The 20,394-nt window shown below is 44.6% G+C and overlaps 1 protein-coding gene across 1 annotated transcript in view; it reads right to left on the bottom strand.

The window, feature by feature from the left end:
- Positions 1-20,394, bottom strand: part of TDRD6 (tudor domain containing 6) — a gene marked incomplete at both ends in the record, with an annotated part of 144,079 nt that overhangs the window by 77,735 nt on the left and 45,950 nt on the right. Inside the window, 2 exons of the mRNA XM_082250791.1 lie at positions 16,864-16,953; positions 17,317-19,608. Of these exons, the coding sequence (XP_082106917.1) occupies positions 16,864-16,953; positions 17,317-19,608 (2,382 nt within the window). The remainder of the gene's footprint in view (positions 1-16,863; positions 16,954-17,316; positions 19,609-20,394) is intronic.

Below are 20,394 nucleotides of genomic sequence, written 5' to 3'. Positions count from 1 at the left end.
CGCGCGGGAGCCGACGGTCACGGCACGGGGCTCTGAAGGAACGGCACGATCTGCCGTTCCTTCAGAGCGCATGCGCCAGTGACGTCACTGGCTGCATTAAAGGTAAATATCTCCTAAACGGTGCATGTTTAGGAGATATTTACAGTACCTATAGGTAAGCCTTAATATAGGCTTACCTATAGGTACAACTTCCTGAGGAGGGTTTACTTCCTCTTTAAGGACTTTTTTGAACCACATGAGTCACCAATGTTCGTTTATTATTTATTGTGTTAAACAATATCTCATTTGCATTTTAATATCTAATATTTATGCACTAAAGCACTTTTTTCAGTGACTGCTGAGCGCAATTTTCACCCTTTGTTATCACAGTTCACGTTTTACGTTTATTATTGCGGCTCGCAGTGTGGAAGCAATTCCCATAATATATATATATTTACACATATTTATTCACATTTGTGTTGTCAAATATCACTCCATTCGCGCAGGTCTTTTTTGGTTAGCGCCAATTGTTTTATGTGTATAAATTGAGCCTGCAGCCTGGGAAGTCTGTTAGGTGGAGGGGTTTGTTGTCATACATTGTCAAAACGCAACAGAAACGCATCAAAAATTAAACACTTGGGTTTTTGATGCATTTCAAAATCCATAGGAAATCATGTTAAATGGACTGTAGTGTGTTTCTGCAAACTGCCTAGGTGTGAACCTAGCCTTAGTAAAAAGAGGGCAGAGGGGAGAGAACAGTGTCAGTGTACTTCAAGATAATAAAACGGAATTTTTGTAAAATCTTACCTGTAAAATTCCTTTCTCTGAGTCCTCCGACAGTCGCCGCCTCCTCTAAGTCCTCACTGATGGGTATTGTCTTCCTATCCATAGGAATAGCTAGGCATATAGACTTAGTCCAAAGACAAAAGGCATTAGCATATACACACCCAGGGGGGCTGTCCCATCCGGTCAATACCCCCCCTGCATCACCACTCCCAACTCAGTTTGGTAGCATAGCAGTAGGTAAAAAGAACCCCAAAAGAGGGGCGGGGGCGGCGACTGTCGGAGGACTCAGAGAAAGGAATTTTACAGGTAAGATTTTACAAAAATTCAGTTTTCTCTTACGTCCTCCGACAGTCGCCGCCTCCTCTAAGTCCTCACTGATGGGATGGCCCAAAGCAGTATAGACATGAGGGGTGGGAGACGCAACCGTAGAAAAGGCAACGCAGTACCCACATCAGAGAAAGGAATCTTACATGCACCGTAAGAGAACTAACTGGGCAACGGAAAAAAACAACGCCCAACAGGAGCAACAGCCCAGGAAAGCAAATGCCAACAGCCAGGGACCCAGAGAAAAAATTCAAGGGTCCATCATAGCACTGCCGCACTAAGAACTTTGCGGCCAAAAGAAGCATCAGCTGATGCCAGAACGTCTACTTTGTAGAACTTGGAAAAAGTGTGCACCGACGACCAAGTCGCTGCCTTGCACACCTGGGCCACCGAGGCCCGATGCCAATAGGCCCAAGATGCACTCAAAGACCTGGTAGAGTGCTCCTTAACAGGGAAGGGCGGAACCCGTTCCTTCAAGGCGTAAGCCTGCTCAATGGTCTGTCTGATCCATTTGGCAATAGTTGCTGCGGACTCAGCCATGCCCTTCCGAGGTCCCTCAGGAAGGACAAAGAGGGAATCCGTCTTCCGAAAGGATTTCGTAGACGACAGGTAAACCCTGATCGCCCTGACAAGATCCAAGGAATGCAAAGCAATCTCCTTTGGATGCTTAGGCTTCGTACAAAGCGAAGGCAGAACAATGTCCTCATTAAGGTGAAATTCAGAGATCACCTTGGGAAGGAAGGATGGGGGTGGACACAAAACCACCTTATCCTCGTGAATGATCAAGTAAGGGGAGCGGCAAGACAACGCCGCCAGCTCCGATACTCTGCGAACCGAAGTGATCGCCACTAAAAAGGCAACCTTCTTAGACAGCAGAGGCAACGATATCTCCCTGATGTTTTCAAAGGAAGCACGCTGTAATGCGGACAGAACCAAGTTCAAGTCCCATGGAGGCAAAGGCTCCTTCCTGGGAGGAGCCAGATGTCGCACACCTTGAATGAAGGTGCGCACCAAAGAACGAGACGCCAAGGGGCGTTGGAAAAGAACAGCCAAAATTCTCGACACCGAGTAAGAACGAGGGGAGAACCCCCTGGACTCACACCAGGCGAAATAGGCTTTCCAGGTACGGTAATAAATCTTACCAGAGGAGGATTTCCTAGCCTTGATCAGGGTAGGAATAACCTCAGGAGATAGACCCTTGTCCTTCAAGACCTGGGTCTCAACAGCCAGGCCGTTAAAGCCAGCGACTGTGAAGCAGGATGGAAGATCGGACCTTGAGACAGGAGATCTTCCCGCAGAGGCAGACACCACGGAGGCGCCACTGCCAGGTGAACAACGTCGGCGTACCAAGACCGGCGAGGCCAGTCCGGCGCCACCAGAATCACCATGTGCGGTTCCGAGACCAATCTGCGAAGGAACCGGGATAGTAACTGAATCGGAGGAAAGGCACATATCAGGCACATACTGATGCCAAGGGGCCACCAACGCATCCGAGGCGTCCGCCAACGGATCGCGCGTTCTTGCCACGAACCTTCCCACCTTTCGATTTAGCCGGGATGCGAACAGATCCACGTCTGGGGATCCCCACTTCGCACACAGCATCTGAAAGACCATTCCCCCTGGTCCAGGGTCTGGCGGCTCAGATAGTCTGCCTGCCAATTCTCCGCACCCGGAATGTGAACTGCCGAAATCGCCGGGACATGAGTCTCGGCCCAAGACAGAATGTCGGTCACCTCCCGGGCTGCTCGAGCACTCCTGGTGCCCCCCTGGTGGTTAATGTAAGCCACCACAGTAGCATTGTCCGTCTGTACGCGAACAGGCAGGCCCTGGAGACGGTCCGACCACTGGAAGATACAGAGTTTTATCGCTCGTAGTTCCAGCACATTTATCGGGAGGGAGGATTCCTCCTCCGACCAAGTGCCCTGGGCAGACAGGTTGCCCAGAACTCCACCCCAGCCCAACAGGCTGGCGTCCGTGGTAACCACTGTCCACACCAATGGGCGGAAGGACTTGCCTTCCGCCACCGACGGGGACTGGATCCACCACAGAAGAGCCAATCTGGTCCGGCGACTCAAGGAGACATCCAGAGCCAAGGACTGAGGAAGTCTGTCCCACCTGGCCAGAATCTCCGTCTGGAGAGCCTGCGTGTGGAACTGGGCAAAGGGAATTGCCTCGAAGGCCGAAACCATCAACCCCAGGCCCCACATGCAGGTCCTGAGTGACGAGGACGGATTGTCCCTGAGGGACCGGATTTCGTCCCGCAAAGTTCGGAGCTTGTCCTCCGGCAAGAATACCTTTGCCTGAGCAGAGTCCAGAACCATTCCCAGATAGGGAAGGCGAAGCGACGGAAACCACGCTGATTTTTGAGCGTTGATGGTCCACCCGAACTCCTGGAGCGTCTGTACTGTGATGGACAGATCACGCACAAGGTCCTGACTGGCACGCGATCTCAGAAGCAGATCGTCCAGGTACACTAGGACCGCAATACCCTGGGCCCGCAGCAGGCCCAGAACCGGTGCCAACACCTTGGTAAACACCCTGGGTGCCGAAGTGAGACCGAACGGTAACGCCACAAACTGGTAGTGGTCCTCTGCGATAGCGAACCGAAGGTACCGCTGATGACCCTAGAAAATGGGGATGTGCAGGTACGCATCCTTCAGATCTATCGAAGCTAGGAATTCTCCTGGACTCAAGGAGGCCACTACCGAACAGAGAGACTCCATTCGAAACTTCCGAACACGCACGAAGCGGTTCAGCGCTTTCAGGTCCAGAATAGGACGAACTTTGCCCTCCTTCCTGGGCACAGTGAACAGATTCGAATAAAACCCCCGAAACCTGTCCCGATGAGGCACCGGGACAATCACCCCCTGAGCAAGCAGGTCCTGCACCGCTTGATGCAAGTCCTGCAAACACCCCGGAAGCAGATGGAGATTGGAGGGAAAGAATCTGTCCGCCGGCCTGGAAAGGAATTCGATCATGTAACCTGATCGAACGATTTCCTGGACCCACCTGTCTGATATCTGGAGCAGCCAAGGCTGGAGGAAACCGCGCAAACGTCCCCCCACCCCAGAAACGGGTGAAGGCGCCCCTTCAGGCAGAGGCGGAGTGTCCCGCCGAGCCGGCATTGCCGGTCTTCTGCTTACCCGCCCAGGGTTTCTTCTGGTTGCCCTGGGCCTTGAAGGGCTTGCCCTTGGATTGGTTCCGAAAGGCACGAAAGGACCCCTGATTTGATCTAGGCGCAGAACCCCGCTTGCCACGGAAAGACTTGTTCTTCGGGTTCTGGGGCAGCATAGTGCTCTTGCCCCCCGTGACGCCTTTAACCAAAGGTATCCAACGCCTCGCCAAAAAGGCGAGAGCCAGCATAGGGAAAATCTGCAACAGTTTTCCGCGAGGACTGGTCGGCCGACCAGCTCTTCAGCCATATCAGTCGCCGGTTAAGTACCGCGACACTCGAGAGGCGAGCCACCAAGGGGGCCTCATTCAGGGCTGCATCACACAGATACATGACTCCTTGGTGGATCTGATCCACCATTTCCAGTCGTGCGGGCGGCACGTCATCAGACACTAGGTTGCTTCTAAGCATCTTAATCCAATCAGCCACCGCCTGAGCCACCATAACGGACGCGAAAACGGGTTTGAGCAACGAACCCGCCACCGTACAAGAATGGCGGGCTAGAGACTCCAACCACCGGTCCGTGGGATCCCGAAAAACCGGGGTATCCTCAGTAGGAACCAAGGTAGCCTTGTTCAGAACTGCCACAGTGTGATCTACCTGTGGAGGCACACACCATCGCGATTCCGTAGCCGGCGCAAAAGGATAAAGCAATTTGAACCGACTAGGTACCAGGAATGGACGTTTTAACGTGCGCCACATTTCATTAACAGTGTAATGAAATTCAGCAGGGCAGGGAAAAACCTGCACAGACTTGCGGGCCCTGTGCGTCCCAAAAGAGGACACAACGCCTGGAGGACTTAGGGATGCATAGGAGGCTACGCCAAGATGGCCGCCGACATGCGGCCGAACCGATCGTTCTACTGCCCACAAAATGGCGGCGGATGGCGCCAAAAAGACCTGTATACTCGCCCCAGAGGGGCCATACACGTGTGCATAGTAAAAACATGGTGGACCGCGCAAATTTACCCCCGCAGCGGTCGCCGCACAACACACAAGTCTGTACCCCCAAACAAGCACCTAAGGTGACACAGGGACAGGGACCCCCGGCAAACATACAGATCTGCACAAAGCGAACCCCGCAGGGATCGCACAGGGAGTCACACAGGCACAGACATGGGGACACACAGCAACACAGACTGCCACCCCAGGCAGAGGCCCCACACAGAAAAGTACTTACCTGTACCCGATGGCGTGGGGAGCCTCCATGCACGGATAAACCTCTGTCCTCACCTGACAGGGAGTGCCGTGAGCCAGGGACATGACGCTGCAGCACCGCAGACGAGTCCTGTGAGGTAGCCATCTCACGGCTGCATCCCTGCAGCGAACAGGGATGGGTCGTTCTTAATGCCAGGGCGAACCATAGCTGAACGCTCGATGGCGGGCTGGGGGTCCATCTGACCCTCTGTGCCCTGGAGAACCAGGGCAGTCAGTCCGAATCCCAGCACCGCATGATCCATCTTCATCCGAAGAATAAACTAACACTAAAGCTGACAAAATAAACAGCTAGTAAAGTGAGAGAAAAAAACTGACATTTTAAAAGAAAATCAAATAAAAGATATAGGAAGGCTGAGACTGAAGCCCCAGCACAAGGTAGCCTGACTATTCCTGACGCTAGGCAAATTAAAACTGAGTTGGGAGTGGTGATGCAGGGGGGGTATTGACCGGATGGGACAGCCCCCGTGGGTGTGTATATGCTAATGCCTTTTGTCTTTGGACTAAGTCTATATGCCTAGCTATTCCTACGGATAGGAAGACAATACCCATCAGTGAGGACTTCGAGGAGGCGGCGACTTTCGGAGGACGTAAGAGAAAGTAAGTTTAAATTCCCATCATTTCAATTATGCAGCACAGGACTAATAGTCATTCATCTTGGTAAATCCCTAGACACAATAAACTGAGTAGTGGGCAACAAAGCAAACAGGCCCACAAACAAAAAAAAAAAAACCTACACAAAAAACTCAGATGACAGTTTGAGCCACCTTACAAGCCAAGGCTTGTATCAGCAGAGGCCTGCAGATGCATCTAGTAAAACTGAGGAAGTATGAACATGTATTTGCTCCTTTCACGAGGTAACGACAATCTGACAATGTGTGGAGGGGCACCTTTGGACATGGGACTGGTTGTAAACTCATTAAATTTTTAATTTTTCTTCCAATCTGAAAGAGAAACACATAATGAGCTAGTATGCATCGCATACTAGCTCATTATGAAATACTTACCTTAGAACGAGCCCCCGCTGTGTCGCCCGCTTACCTGTATGACGGGCGACATGTTCAGTCGTCCGTCTTCCAGGATCGCGGCATCCAGCCATCTGGTTGGCTGGACCCGCGATTACGTCACTCTCGCGCATGCGCGCAGGAGCCGACGGTCATGGCACGGGGCTCTGAAGGAACGGCACCAGCGGCCGTTCCTTCAGAGCGCATGTGCCAGTGATGTCACTGGCTGCATTTAAGGTAAATATCTCCTAAACGGTGCATGTTTAGGAGATAATTACAGTACCTATAGGTAAGCCTATGATAAGGCTTACCTATAAGTAAAAGTTGCAGAGGAGGGTTTACTTCCTCTTTAACTAATTTAATTGGCTTAGGTCTCATGCACTGCAAAAAACATAAAATTTTTACTGCGCTTAAGGAAAAATTCATAAAATATGCCAAATATACAAAAGGTGACTTGACATATAGCTGCTGCTTTAAAATATTAAAATAACAAAAAACATGTGTATATTCTCTATAAAGTCAATGCAAAAGAAAAATTCAACACATAAGCAGCGCTGGAGAACCCTATACCAGAGTCCACATTAGTGAATGAGACAAAGTCCATAGGAGAGTGAAATCCACGGATGAAGATATAGGAAAAAAACTTCCACCACACCACGTGTCCCCCTCAGGTATTGCTCACTCACCAGATATTATAGTAATACGAGCTGTTAGATATCCTCCTGAATCACCAGATGCTGATCACTCCACGATTTTTTGGCACAGAATCTCCCCAATCCATATACCATATATCAAGCGATCCAACTCCAGTATATATATCAGGCAGTAAATACACAAACGAGAAAGGGGCTCATAGGGCAGTATATCAATGCAGAATTTATTGTTAAAATGCCCCCCCTAATCCCTCAATCAGTGCACTCACAGAAATCAATAATAAACTCTCATATCACATTGTCAATAGGCTGATCGAGACCTCACCGCTCAGCTCCGCTCCCGCTGCTCCGTGCCTCTGTATCGCAAACTTCAGCTTACAGCCGGCAGGGTGTGGAGATGTGTCTCATGCAGCCGATGGAAGATGATGTCGGGGTGTCCGCGTGCTCACGCCCTGACATGTTTCGCCAACAGACTGGCTTCTACGGAGGGCATGAGCACGCTGCACACCGCCTCCCTTTATTAACCTCCTCTCCGGACCATTAACCCCTTGTAGCGGCTAACTATCGTTACTGACAGTCTGCCTGAGGACAACAAGTCATGGGTCATGGGAGGATATACAAGCTTATAAAATGCTCTACATAAGTCAATGTGTATATGTGGCTATTTGGCTAGATTTTTTGTATATATAACAAAGCGATTAATCATTGTATATTTTTGGGGAGATAACATACCAAGATTTAATTCGCTAATATACTTAGCCAGAAAACGGGCTGGACAGATCAAACTGTTGTAGGAATACACAGACATCCCAATGTCTGTATTTTTAAAATTAGCTGCAAATCTATGAATACTATATCCACAGATTATAGCCACATATTTAAGATTGACATAGAGCTGTGCACCACCGATCGTATAGCAATCAGTGTGAATGATGGTAACATCTACCACATGTGCTACATAAATGTCAACATGGATACAAAAATAGGACACAAAGTGTCAATATAAACAGGCTACATATCCTATAGCCGAATATAAATAAACAAAACAATTGCATAATAGAATTTAACAGTTAAAATACATTAAAACCAAACCATTAAAATCTCCTCAGAATAGATATGCACGTTTAAAAAAACATAAACGAATTAAAAACGCACGGGATAAAAGTGGTATTATCATACAACAATTTATATTATTTATGATAAAAGGAAGGATTTTAAAAAGGAAAAAGATAAAAATGACCGTGTTAGAGAAAAAGATATCGGTTTTACAATCTAGTTTAGACACAGATAAAGATAACCCCTTAGTAATCAAGTTTAATGCTGATACTAAAAAGAGGTTAGAAAAATTAGATAAGGATACACTTAAAAAGAAAGTCAAGAAATACCGTAGGGATACGGAGGATTTCAGGACAAAACAAGTGTATCTTTGGCAAAGCACTGGAATTGAGGATATTACTGCCAACCTTGCATCCAACAGTATTGATGGTGTGCAGAGGAGACAGTCTACGGCCACACAGCCTGGAACACCATTCCAGACTAAACGAACTAAGAAAGTTAAAAGCAAAAAGGGTGCGGGTAATTCTGGTGCCCATTTAAGGGGCGATGGTAACCCCAATCAATCTAAGAATGGTCCAGTCCAGCAACAAGTTTACCAACACCCCAATAAACGTATGAACGTTAATAATGGTAACACAGGAAAGAATGGAGGGCAGGGCCCTAATGATTCCTATGCTATACCGACTAATAATAGGTTTGAACCCCTTACCCCACAAGCTGACAATTGGAACCTAGCCCCAGTGCGCCCTTTTTTATGGAGGGGCAACAGAGGCCGGGGAGGAGGGAGAGGGGGGAGACCCTGGAGGGGCCGACCACCGAACCATCCCTCCACTTATACGAACTCGTGGAACCAGGATCAACAGTGGTCTCGACCTCCACAGCGGCAAAAGCCACAGGCAGACCCGTATCAAGGGGATGCCGTGCAGGGAGGCGACTCCAAAAAAAGAAGGAGGGAGGACGAGGATTAGACGGTATATACAACTTGGCTGGGATTTCTCTGTCAAATAAAGAAGTCAACATTCTTAACGCAGGACTTAAATGCGCTGCAAAAAAACCAGTGAGCAAGTTCGACGTATATATGGATATACACAAATATATACGTAAGATTAACATGAAACGTTACTTCCTTAACCCAAGTAAGGTGAGAAACCGCAATCCACAGAAGGGCATCACAGATACTGTGGGAATTGAGAGTGGATTAAGGAATAAGTCCCTTTTTAATCCCCCTCAACCTTCAAATCAATGTGTGGAAATGTTTAAACAATTGGTCATCAAGGACTTCGAGACAATTAAACCTAAAAGGGATGTCAATCCTAAACATGTGCAAGATGGTTTGGATTCCCTAGAAAAAAGGAAAAACGTTGTCATACGCCCCGCCGATAAAGGCGGAGGCGTAGTGATTATGGATAAAGCTTATTATGATGACCAGCTATCTTCAATGTTGGCGGATACGTCTACGTATGGCTTATTAGACAGTAACCCAACAAAAAAGTTTAGGAAGGAATTAGACGAACTTGTACAATACGGCTTCTATAGAAGAATCCTTACCAAGAAAGAAAAGAGGTACCTAATGCCTAGTTACAGTCGCATACCGACCATTTATACACTTCCCAAAATCCACAAGGATGTCAACGCCCCCCCTGCAAGGCCAATAGTTAATAGTATTAACTCCGTTACATCCAGAGTAGGAGAATATTTAGACAAATTCTTGCAGGGTAGTGTGATCCACACTCGCTCCTACTTGAAAGACACAAAGGATTTTCTGCAGGCCCTAAATAATGTGGTATTGTCAAAATCGGATGAGGTATATCTTGTGACAGCGGATGTAGCGTCACTTTATACGATAATCCAACATGATGACGCATTATTGGCTCTTAATTGGGCCATGTGTCAAAGGGATGATATACCTGACCCCCAAAAGAGGTTCCTAGGCCTGGTGCTTGACTATTGCTTATCCCACAATTACTTCTGGTATGGAAGCCAATTCTATATTCAGAAAAAGGGCGTTGCTATGGGCGCCAAGTTTGCCCCGAGCCTAGCGAACCTCTTTATGAGTGAGTGGGAGGACAGGTATATCTACTCCGCACAGAGGAAAGAGCTGGTTGTCTATCGGCGCTACATAGATGACCTGTTCTTTATCTGGAAGGGGTCTGAACTATCATTGAAAGATTTTACAGATCATCTCAATCAGAATACCAATAACATCAGGCTTGAATGCAATTGGAGTAAAGAAAGCGTCCATTATTTAGATGTTGAAGTTGTCAATCAACATGGGCAGCTCAGCACAAGGGCGTATTTCAAGCCCACTGATCGGAATGGTTATTTGCCTACGTTCAGTGGACACCATCCGAATTGGCTGAAAAATATCCCCAAAGGACAGTTCCTCAGAATCAGGAGGAACTGTACCAAAGACTCCGATTATTACATGCAGGCCCTGATTATTAAGAACAGGTTTATGGAAAAAGGTTATGATGGTTCCAGATTGGATAAAACGATACAGGAGGTTGGCCTACTGTCCCAAGAGAGCTGTTTGCAAGATAGGAACGCCCCAGTTGACACCAAACATGAATGGGGCTTTATCACACAATTCAATGAGCAATATAAGGAGGTGGAGGACATTTTCCATAAGCATTGGGGGGTCCTCTGTATGGATAAAGTTTTAGGTCCGGTTCTTCCACCTGAGCCATTGTTTATTTATCGGAAATCTCCCTCATTTGGGGATCAGGTGATAAAGAAAGTTTTAGATCCCCCGATGAGACCTAAATTGTTCTGGGACAGGGTCGGTTTTTATTCATGCCGCAGGTGTACATGTTGTAGACAAGTAAAAGAGATACAAAGAGCTAAAACTTCTTTTGTCTCTAGCGCGAATGGCAAAACTTTTGAGATAAAGAAGTTTATCTCATGCCAATCTACGCATGTAGTTTATTGCCTGGAGTGCCCATGTGGGCTTATTTATATAGGCCGTACCAAACGGACATTGTGTAAAAGGGTCTCAGAACACCTGGCCAACATAGTGAAAGGCTTCAAATATCATAATGTTTCTCTTCATTTTAGATTGAAACATAATAGAGACCCTTCAGGCCTTAAATTTTGGGGTATAGATAAAATAGATCCAGTGTGGAGAGGAGCAAATTTGGTTAGGGATCTCTCCAAACGGGAGACTCACTGGATTTATTTAACCAACTCTTTAACACCTAATGGCTTGAACGTTGAATTAGACGTGAATTGCTTTATTAGCGACTTTTGACGTATAGCCTGTCTTTATCCCTGATTTTATTACAGAAATTTTCTTTTTCTTTTTCCTTCCTTTTATCATAAATAATATAAATTGTTGTATGATAATACCACTTTTATCCCGTGCGTTTTAATTCGTTTATGTTTTTTTAAACGTGCATATCTATTCTGAGGAGATTTTAATGGTTTGGTTTTAATGTATTTTAACTGTTAAATTCTATTATGCAATTGTTTTGTTTATTTATATTCGGCTATAGGATATGTAGCCTGTTTATATTGACACTTTGTGTCCTATTTTTGTATCCATGTTGACATTTATGTAGCACATGTGGTAGATGTTACCATCATTCACACTGATTGCTATACGATCGGTGGTGCACAGCTCTATGTCAATCTTAAATATGTGGCTATAATCTGTGGATATAGTATTCATAGATTTGCAGCTAATTTTAAAAATACAGACATTGGGATGTCTGTGTATTCCTACAACAGTTTGATCTGTCCAGCCCGTTTTCTGGCTAAGTATATTAGCGAATTAAATCTTGGTATGTTATCTCCCCAAAAATATACAATGATTAATCGCTTTGTTATATATACAAAAAATCTAGCCAAATAGCCACATATACACATTGACTTATGTAGAGCATTTTATAAGCTTGTATATCCTCCCATGACCCATGACTTGTTGTCCTCAGGCAGACTGTCAGTAACGATAGTTAGCCGCTACAAGGGGTTAATGGTCCGGAGAGGAGGTTAATAAAGGGAGGCGGTGTGCAGCGTGCTCATGCCCTCCGTAGAAGCCAGTCTGTTGGCGAAACATGTCAGGGCGTGAGCACGCGGACACCCCGACATCATCTTCCATCGGCTGCATGAGACACATCTCCACACCCTGCCGGCTGTAAGCTGAAGTTTGCGATACAGAGGCACGGAGCAGCGGGAGCGGAGCTGAGCGGTGAGGTCTCGATCAGCCTATTGACAATGTGATATGAGAGTTTATTATTGATTTCTGTGAGTGCACTGATTGAGGGATTAGGGGGGGCATTTTAACAATAAATTCTGCATTGATATACTGCCCTATGAGCCCCTTTCTCGTTTGTGTATTTACTGCCTGATATATATACTGGAGTTGGATCGCTTGATATATGGTATATGGATTGGGGAGATTCTGTGCCAAAAAATCGTGGAGTGATCAGCATCTGGTGATTCAGGAGGATATCTAACAGCTCGTATTACTATAATATCTGGTGAGTGAGCAATACCTGAGGGGGACACGTGGTGTGGTGGAAGTTTTTTTCCTATATCTTCATCCGTGGATTTCACTCTCCTATGGACTTTGTCTCATTCACTAATGTGGACTCTGGTATAGGGTTCTCCAGCGCTGCTTATGTGTTGAATTTTTCTTTTGCATTGACTTTATAGAGAATATACACATGTTTTTTGTTATAAAATTTTTACTAACAAAAATATTTTAAAACAGATCCAAAACCGGTGTATTGGTTTCTTTGGGTCAGTGCACACAGCTGCATAAAGATCAGAAGACTTGCAGTGCGTTGTTATATTAAAAAAAAAAAAAAAAAAAAAAAAATCTGTCTGAGGTCATGCAAATAAACCAAAAATTACACTGCATGCGTGTAGAAGTTGGTGCCAACTAAACTTACGGTACTGAGGAGCCGCCTGCCTCCAAGCAACAAGACACTAGGCGACTTCCTTAAGGAGCCATCTGCCTCCTAGCCACAAAGAACAATAGGCAGCAGAAGTCCCCCTACTACCAAGCAAAAGGGCCATTCACACTGTATGCAAGAAAATGCTGCTCAATGGTTGCATGCGTACAGAGCACTTTTTAACACCTTCCTGCCACCACCTCCCAGCCCTTTAGGAGCTACTAAATGCCGGAAGGCGGAGGTAGGCATTTGGGTCTTGTGACTGCTGTGATTGGCTGTCACATGGTCGGAAAGCTCCGGAAAGCAAGCTTTCCTGTCCCCGCCAGTGACTGTGCTGGGAGCATGCTATCAGCATAGAATAGCGCTTACATAGGGCTGCATATATTAGGCCCCTCAGCGTTAAAGCCCACCCGTCGAGAGGCCACATATATGCATACTATCGGAAAGAAAAGGTTAAGCAGGACCTTGATGCCAACAAAATTTGGCATACCAGTTGCAGTATTTTCATTTGGTTAAGTGCATGATGTGGGTAAGCCTATCCAGTCTGTACACAGTGCACCCATTGAATTCTGCACTCTGTGCATAGGGCACTCCTGAAACTGCACTCTGTACATAGCGGCATCACTGAGCGCCAAACATAATGCATTCCAGGTATTGATTGAACGTTTAAGATCCTCCCACTGTACAATTTGGTCACACCCTCTGTTCCATGCCTTTTTTTTGGGGGGGGGGGGGGGGGGGATAAGTTTCTGTACCTATTCTCTGACAATTAAGGCCTGGATAAATGTATAAAGTCTTACATATAAAACTGGCCCAACCATAATGCTGATGCGGCCTGCAAATAAATAGGGTTTGACACCCCTGTTAAGGCATCCACACAGAACAGCAAAGCAGAGAAGGTAACTGAAGCCCTAACGTCAGGTGCCTAAGATAAATCTTCTGTGGCCGCCTCCAACAGCATCCCCAGGTCCTCTTTATTCTTTTCTATGTCTGTATTAACCGCTTGCCAACCGCCGCAAGTAAATTTACTGCGGCGGTCAGCCCCTCACAGGCAAAGTGATGTTAATTAACGTCACTAGCCTGGGAGGGTCTGGGGAGCGAGCGCGCGCCGCCGGGAGCGCGCTCCTGCTCCCGCGCTGTCACGGACCCCCCCGCGCGTGTGACCGGCGGACCCGATGTCCGCCGGTCACTCGGCGATCGTCGGGGGAGAGGGAGAAAGTCAGGCAGCTTGTGTTAACAAGCTGCTTGTCATTCTCCTCGGTGTAAATACACTGATCACACGGTTCTACTAAGTAGAACCTTTGATCAGTGTCATTACACCTCAAGTCACAGCCAATCACAATAAGAATCACGCCCCTAGGGACACACACAGCCCCTCCCTCTCAAATAAAGTTAACCCCTTCACTACCAGTGTATTTTTACAGTAACAGTGCATATATATAACACTGATTACTGTAGAAATGTCACTGGTAACCCCAAAAGTGTCAAAAATGTCAGTCAAGGGTCCGATCTGTCCGCCCCAATGTCGCAGTACCGCAAAAAAAATCGCAGATCGCCGCCATTACGCGTTAAAAAAAAAACAACAAAAATGACAAAAGTCTTTCCCTTTGTTAGTAAACGCGATAACTTTTGCGCAAACCAATAAAAATACGCTTTTTGCGATTTTTTTTACCAAACATATGTAGCATAAAACAAATTGGCCGAAAATGTTAAAAAATTTTGATTTTTACATTTTTTTTTGGGGAATTTCATATAAAAAATGTGAAAAATATTGTTATTTTTGCAAAATTTACGCTCATTTTTTTGTTTATAACGCAAAAAGTAAAAAGTGCACAGGTGATCAAATACCACCAAAAGAAAGCTCTGTTTGTGGGGAAAAAAGGACGTCAAATTTGTTTAGGTACAGCGTCGCACGACCGCACAATTGTCCGTTAAAGTCACGCAGTGCCGAATCGCAAAATACCCCCTGATCGTTTAGCAGCCAAATCCTCCGGGGCTTAAGTGGTTAACCAAGGCAAGCATATTAGAATTTTACTCAAGTGGAGCCGGAGAGAAAAAAAACTGCCATTTTTGAGCCCTGAGCAGCAATGGCTGTATTAAAGCAATTCGTTGTCCCAAAAATGTGACAGTTGCAAAAGATGCTGCCTTATTCAGGTAGGCTGCTTGCTTGTATGCCTGAGAGAGCTAGAATTGGATGCCGGAACCGGTGTTAAAAGTGTGTCCTATTCTGGTCCAAGGGAAGACTCATCACTCTGAGATACAGTATAGTACTGGGTTTTAGAATAGCAAATGCTTATCTGACCTTCTGCAGTGACTCCCTTTCACATGGCTTCTTCCATTGCTACATCCTGTGGAGTACTGAGAGTAGGCTGTAGAAATAGGGTAAGCATGTTCAAGAAGAAATACACACATGGGTGCAGATCATCCTGTAGCGAAGTCCTCATGGAGAAAGTGGCGGTAAAGTTTGTGACTTGTAATGTACCACCTGGTCCTTCTGTGACTAAGTTCTGAGTGGTTGAGGTTTAGCACAGTGTTTGAAAAGTTTACATTGTAAATAGAAAATATTCCATGCACATTTCAGAATTTGTCCGTCACGGTGGGCATACCACAAAGGGCTCTTTAGGGTCTTGATTTCAAAGGGGCGAACTACAGTCCTTGAATTGAACAGCACCCTGCAGCTAAATACACAAGTTGCACAAATTGCCAAAGTAAGCCCACATGCAGGATCCAGTGGCCAAGCAACATTACATGCTGTCACCATAACATGGAGTCTGGGTATGGCTTACTAAGGTTTTGCTGAGTTTGACACACAGGACAGGGCTCGCCCCCCTCCACATTGGCTGTGATTGACAGAAGTGGGAGCCAATGACTCCTGCTACTTTTCCTGAGCCAATGAGAGCCACTGCTCTCATGCACATCTCGTTCAGTAAAAGGGGGGCTGCTGCACTCAGGTTTTTTTTTTTTTTTACCTTAATGCAGAGAATGCTTTAAGGTAAAAAACCTTCCTTCTGCCTTTAGAGCCATTTTAAGAATACATACTTGAATGGAATATATATTTTTTCAATCAGAGTTTAGTGTCACTTTGAAATTTCTCCATAATATTTTCAAGTGTAGTCATAGAAACATAAAGCTGCTTACTGATGGTCTGAAAACTTTTACATTTGACATGCTGATTAATCTTTTTTTTTTTTTTTTCTGATCCCCTCAGACCACTCTTTTTTGTTTTTCTGGTCCATGTTCAATGTGTTGCATATGATAAACAGCAGACTAACGATTTGTCTCCATTTAAATAAGCCGACGGAATGATGACGAGATTGAAGACATGTGTGATACTAACTACAGCATTGTGATCCATTTATAAACAACAAATCTGTCCAGGCTATTTTAGAATATCTTTGCACAATATGCAACACAACAATCACATTCGGGTTACTCTATGAAGAATGAAGCATTGTTATATCTGGAAGAATGGAGCATTGTTTCAATGATCTGTAGAGACCCCAACAAATCTGTCCACATCTGGATATAGCATCATGGGGAAATTCTTTCTGCTTAGCTTTCGCTTTCTGACAGCAGGGATAATTTCCCGCTGGCAAAATACAATGATCAGTGTTGCTGGCTATAGCTGGCAGCACTGATCATTTGCCAAAAATCCGACAGGTTGGTGGATAGATTAACTTGGGTAACAACCAACCTGCCCACACATGGATCTAAAATTCAGCAGGTCCCTGCTTGGCAAGCTTAACACTTACAGTCCAATTATTCAGTCCAGCACCTACCTTGATGTTCTAAAGTGTGTGAAAAAGCATTTTCTGAATCTTCGCCAACACAACGTCCTTCTACTTCCCCTGGACAGTCTGAAGAAAGGGTTAATTATGCACAAGAAAACACAAAGAAAATACCAGAATAAGCAAGATAAGGACTTTGCACTCTGTGGATTCTTGTAAGGTAAAGCATGTAAACAGTGCACAGAATGAAAAGATCTCAACCTAGTCAGTCAAAGGGTGCCAGGTCCATTTAGGACACATTATTATAACAGTAAGATGTAATGGTAAAATCAAAAGGAAAGATCACAACACTTAAAAATCCTGCAGTAAGCGCATTTTATATCCTAGTTATCAAAACATTTAAATTTATTTGGATAAATCAGTAAAGTGTAAAACCCCTAAAAATAGCTTAATTTTACAAGGAGACAGAAATATGTATCAAGAGATGAGAAACATTTCAAATACCTTGTTCTTGAAACTGCTGTCCACTGTGCAGTAATCCAGTGTTGTCCACATCCCTGGTAATCTCAGGAATAGTATTCTCGGTCAGGTCTTCGTTCGGTAAATCAATTTCACTTTCCCAAACTGGGTTCCATTGTTTGGCTTCAAAACTTTCACTGACATCTGGGGAACTCCAAGTTCCTTCACGTTCCTTAGTGTCCTCACTAGGTCCAGAGTTCTCACTCATCACAAGCTCTGTAATTCTTATGAAGTCTTTGGTTTTGAAAACCTCACTTTTTAGGTCTGAGCTCACTATAGTCCCTTCACAGCACACAATGCCTGCACCCTCAACAGTTTCTTCACTTTTTAGGATGCCTTCCCCGGTAGCATCATCTTCTCTTTGTAAACTTTCACCTCGCACTCTAGATCCTTCAGGTCCTACAATAACTTGGCTAGATACAACCACAGATTCCACAGCTGTATCAAAAATATCAGCCCCAGCGTTTTCATTTTCAACAGTGTCACAAACTGCTACAGTTTCCACACTGTCCACAGAAGTGAAAGCTTTAAACTTTTGAGGTTCACTCATGTCACATATAGCTACAGCCCCTTCACTGGTCACATGAGTAAAATGAATAACCTCTTCACTGTCACCAGTGTTACCAGCTACAGGTTCACCACTGTCCATGCGAGAGATAGTTTCATCTTCTTCAATTTCATCAACGTTTGAAAAATCCTCAGCCTCTACAGTCTGCACAAGTGCAATAGAACCAACCTCTATACTTTTAATGTCACCAACTGCATGCTTTACACGGTCACTTTCATTAGTGTTTCTTACAGCTACAGCCTCTACCATGTCCACATAAGTGATATCTTCAACTCCTTCACATTCACAAATGTCACCAAAAGCTACAGCCTTTACACTGTCCTCATAAGCGATAGCCTTAACCTTCTCACATTCAGTAATGTTACCAGTAGTTACAGCCTCTGCACTGTCCACAAAAGTGGCAACCTCAACCTCTTCACATTCATCAATAGCTACAGGCTCTACTTTGACCTCAACCTCTTCATATTCACCAATAACTACAGGCTCTACTTTGACCTCAACCTCTTCATATTCACCAATAACTTCAGGCTCTATACTGACCACATAAGTGTTTAGCTCAACTTCAACATCTGGAACGTCATCAATCGCTAATGCCTCTACACAGTCTACACAGGTGATTATCTCACCAATAGCTACAGGCTCTACATCGTTGTTATAAGTTATAGCCTCAATGCATTCAATGTCACTAGCAGCTACATGATCTACATGGTCCAAGTAAGTGACAGCTTCGACCCCTTCTCTTTCATTAGTGTCACTTAGAGCTACAGCCTCTTTCATGAATTCAAAGTCGTAATTCATCTCAATGTCACCAAACACTGCCTCTACACTGTCAACATGCGTCATAGCCTCAACCTCCTGACATCCACCAATGTCATCATTAGTTATAGACTCTACACGGTTCATAAAAGTGATAACTTCCCCTTCACCAATTGATAAAGCATCTATACTGTCTACATAGGTGATAGCATCAACCTCATGTTTACCAAAAGCTACAGGCTCTTCATTGTCCACAAATGTGATAGCTTCAAACTCTTTATGTCCACCAATAGCTAAAAGGTCTTCATTGTCCATGTAAGTAAAAGCCTCAACCTCCTCACATACTACGGTGTCACTGAACTCTAAAGCCTCTACACTGTCCACAAAAGTGATAGCCTCTTCGCTTTTAACAACTTCACCCACTACAGTCTCCACAGTGTCCACATAGGTTGTATCTTCATTTTCACTTGCAGCAAGGTATCCAGTAGCTAGAATTTTCATAGTTGCATACTCCTTAATTACAACCTCCTGGTTTTCGACAACATATGCGTAAGTTGAAGGTTTTTCACCTTCCAAGATGTCCTTTTCATTTGGCAAGACAAGTTGGCATTTTTTAGTGTCTCCACTTTTGTGGACATGTTCAAGTGTTTTATCGCATAAGGTATCATCTACTCGCTCTTCCTTTTCTATGATAACTTTGTAAGTTGCAGACTCTTCCGTTTCAAATTCTTCTTTATCTACATGCTTATGTTTAGTATAGTCATCATCATCATATTCCAGGCTGCTGCTATAAGATACTAGTCCACCATGACATTCATAGTCACTAGTTTCAACAACATCTCCAGCTATGGTATGCTTGTAAGGAGCGGTTTCCACAAGTTTTTTGTAAGCTTGGTCCTCTTTTCTTTCCATAAGGTGCTGAATAACCCCACCACCCTCTTCCTCTCTTGGTCCTGAAAGAAGCATAAACCAATAAAAAAGGTTATCCTGCTACACTTCAGCCATACTACCATCCGCTGCATGCCTCATGCTTGCTACCATAGCTTAACCTGTGTCGTTTCGTTATTGAAATTTTTTTTTAAAAAAGCACTAAATTAACAGTAAACCGTTTTTAAACCTATACTTTAAGTATAGTGTTAATGTGTGGGGCATGTACCTCTGATAATAAACTTGACTAAGTGGATCACACAGTAGGTCTTATGGTTATAGGTAGAACAGCCTTAGAGAAAACTAGGTTTACTCTATATAGGTTCAGGTCCAAAGGACAGTCTACCACTAGCAAACTATGTATTATCCCAAGTTTAGGAGATTTTAAATGTGGCTAGAAAAGAAACATTACAAATACGTAAATCCTTTAAATTACATGCATGGAGGTGCCTTAAACCTCCACACCAGTAAAATGTAAAAGTGTAAAGTGACAATTAACCTCCCTGGCGGTATGATTATGTCAGGAATTATATACCAAAAGCGGTACAATTTTTTTCATGGAAATTTGGTGTTATGTATTATAGGCCTACAATTCTTAGTAATTACTGACTTAAACCTGACCAAAACAAGACTCTAGTAGACATCCCAGATGTGATAAATTTGAAACACAATATAATATATATAATAAAATTATATTATTGATTAGATTATAATTCATGCGTTATATAATATATATGAGTGTGTGTGTGTACGTACATACACACACATATTATATATAATTATAATCGAATCAATAATATAATTATACATAC

Source organism: Pelophylax lessonae, assembly GCF_965119305.1.
Source record: "Pelophylax lessonae genome assembly, chromosome: 3".
In the NCBI taxonomy this organism is placed as follows: Eukaryota; Metazoa; Chordata; class Amphibia; order Anura; family Ranidae; genus Pelophylax; species Pelophylax lessonae.
This window is presented reverse-complemented; position numbering and strand designations above follow the sequence as displayed.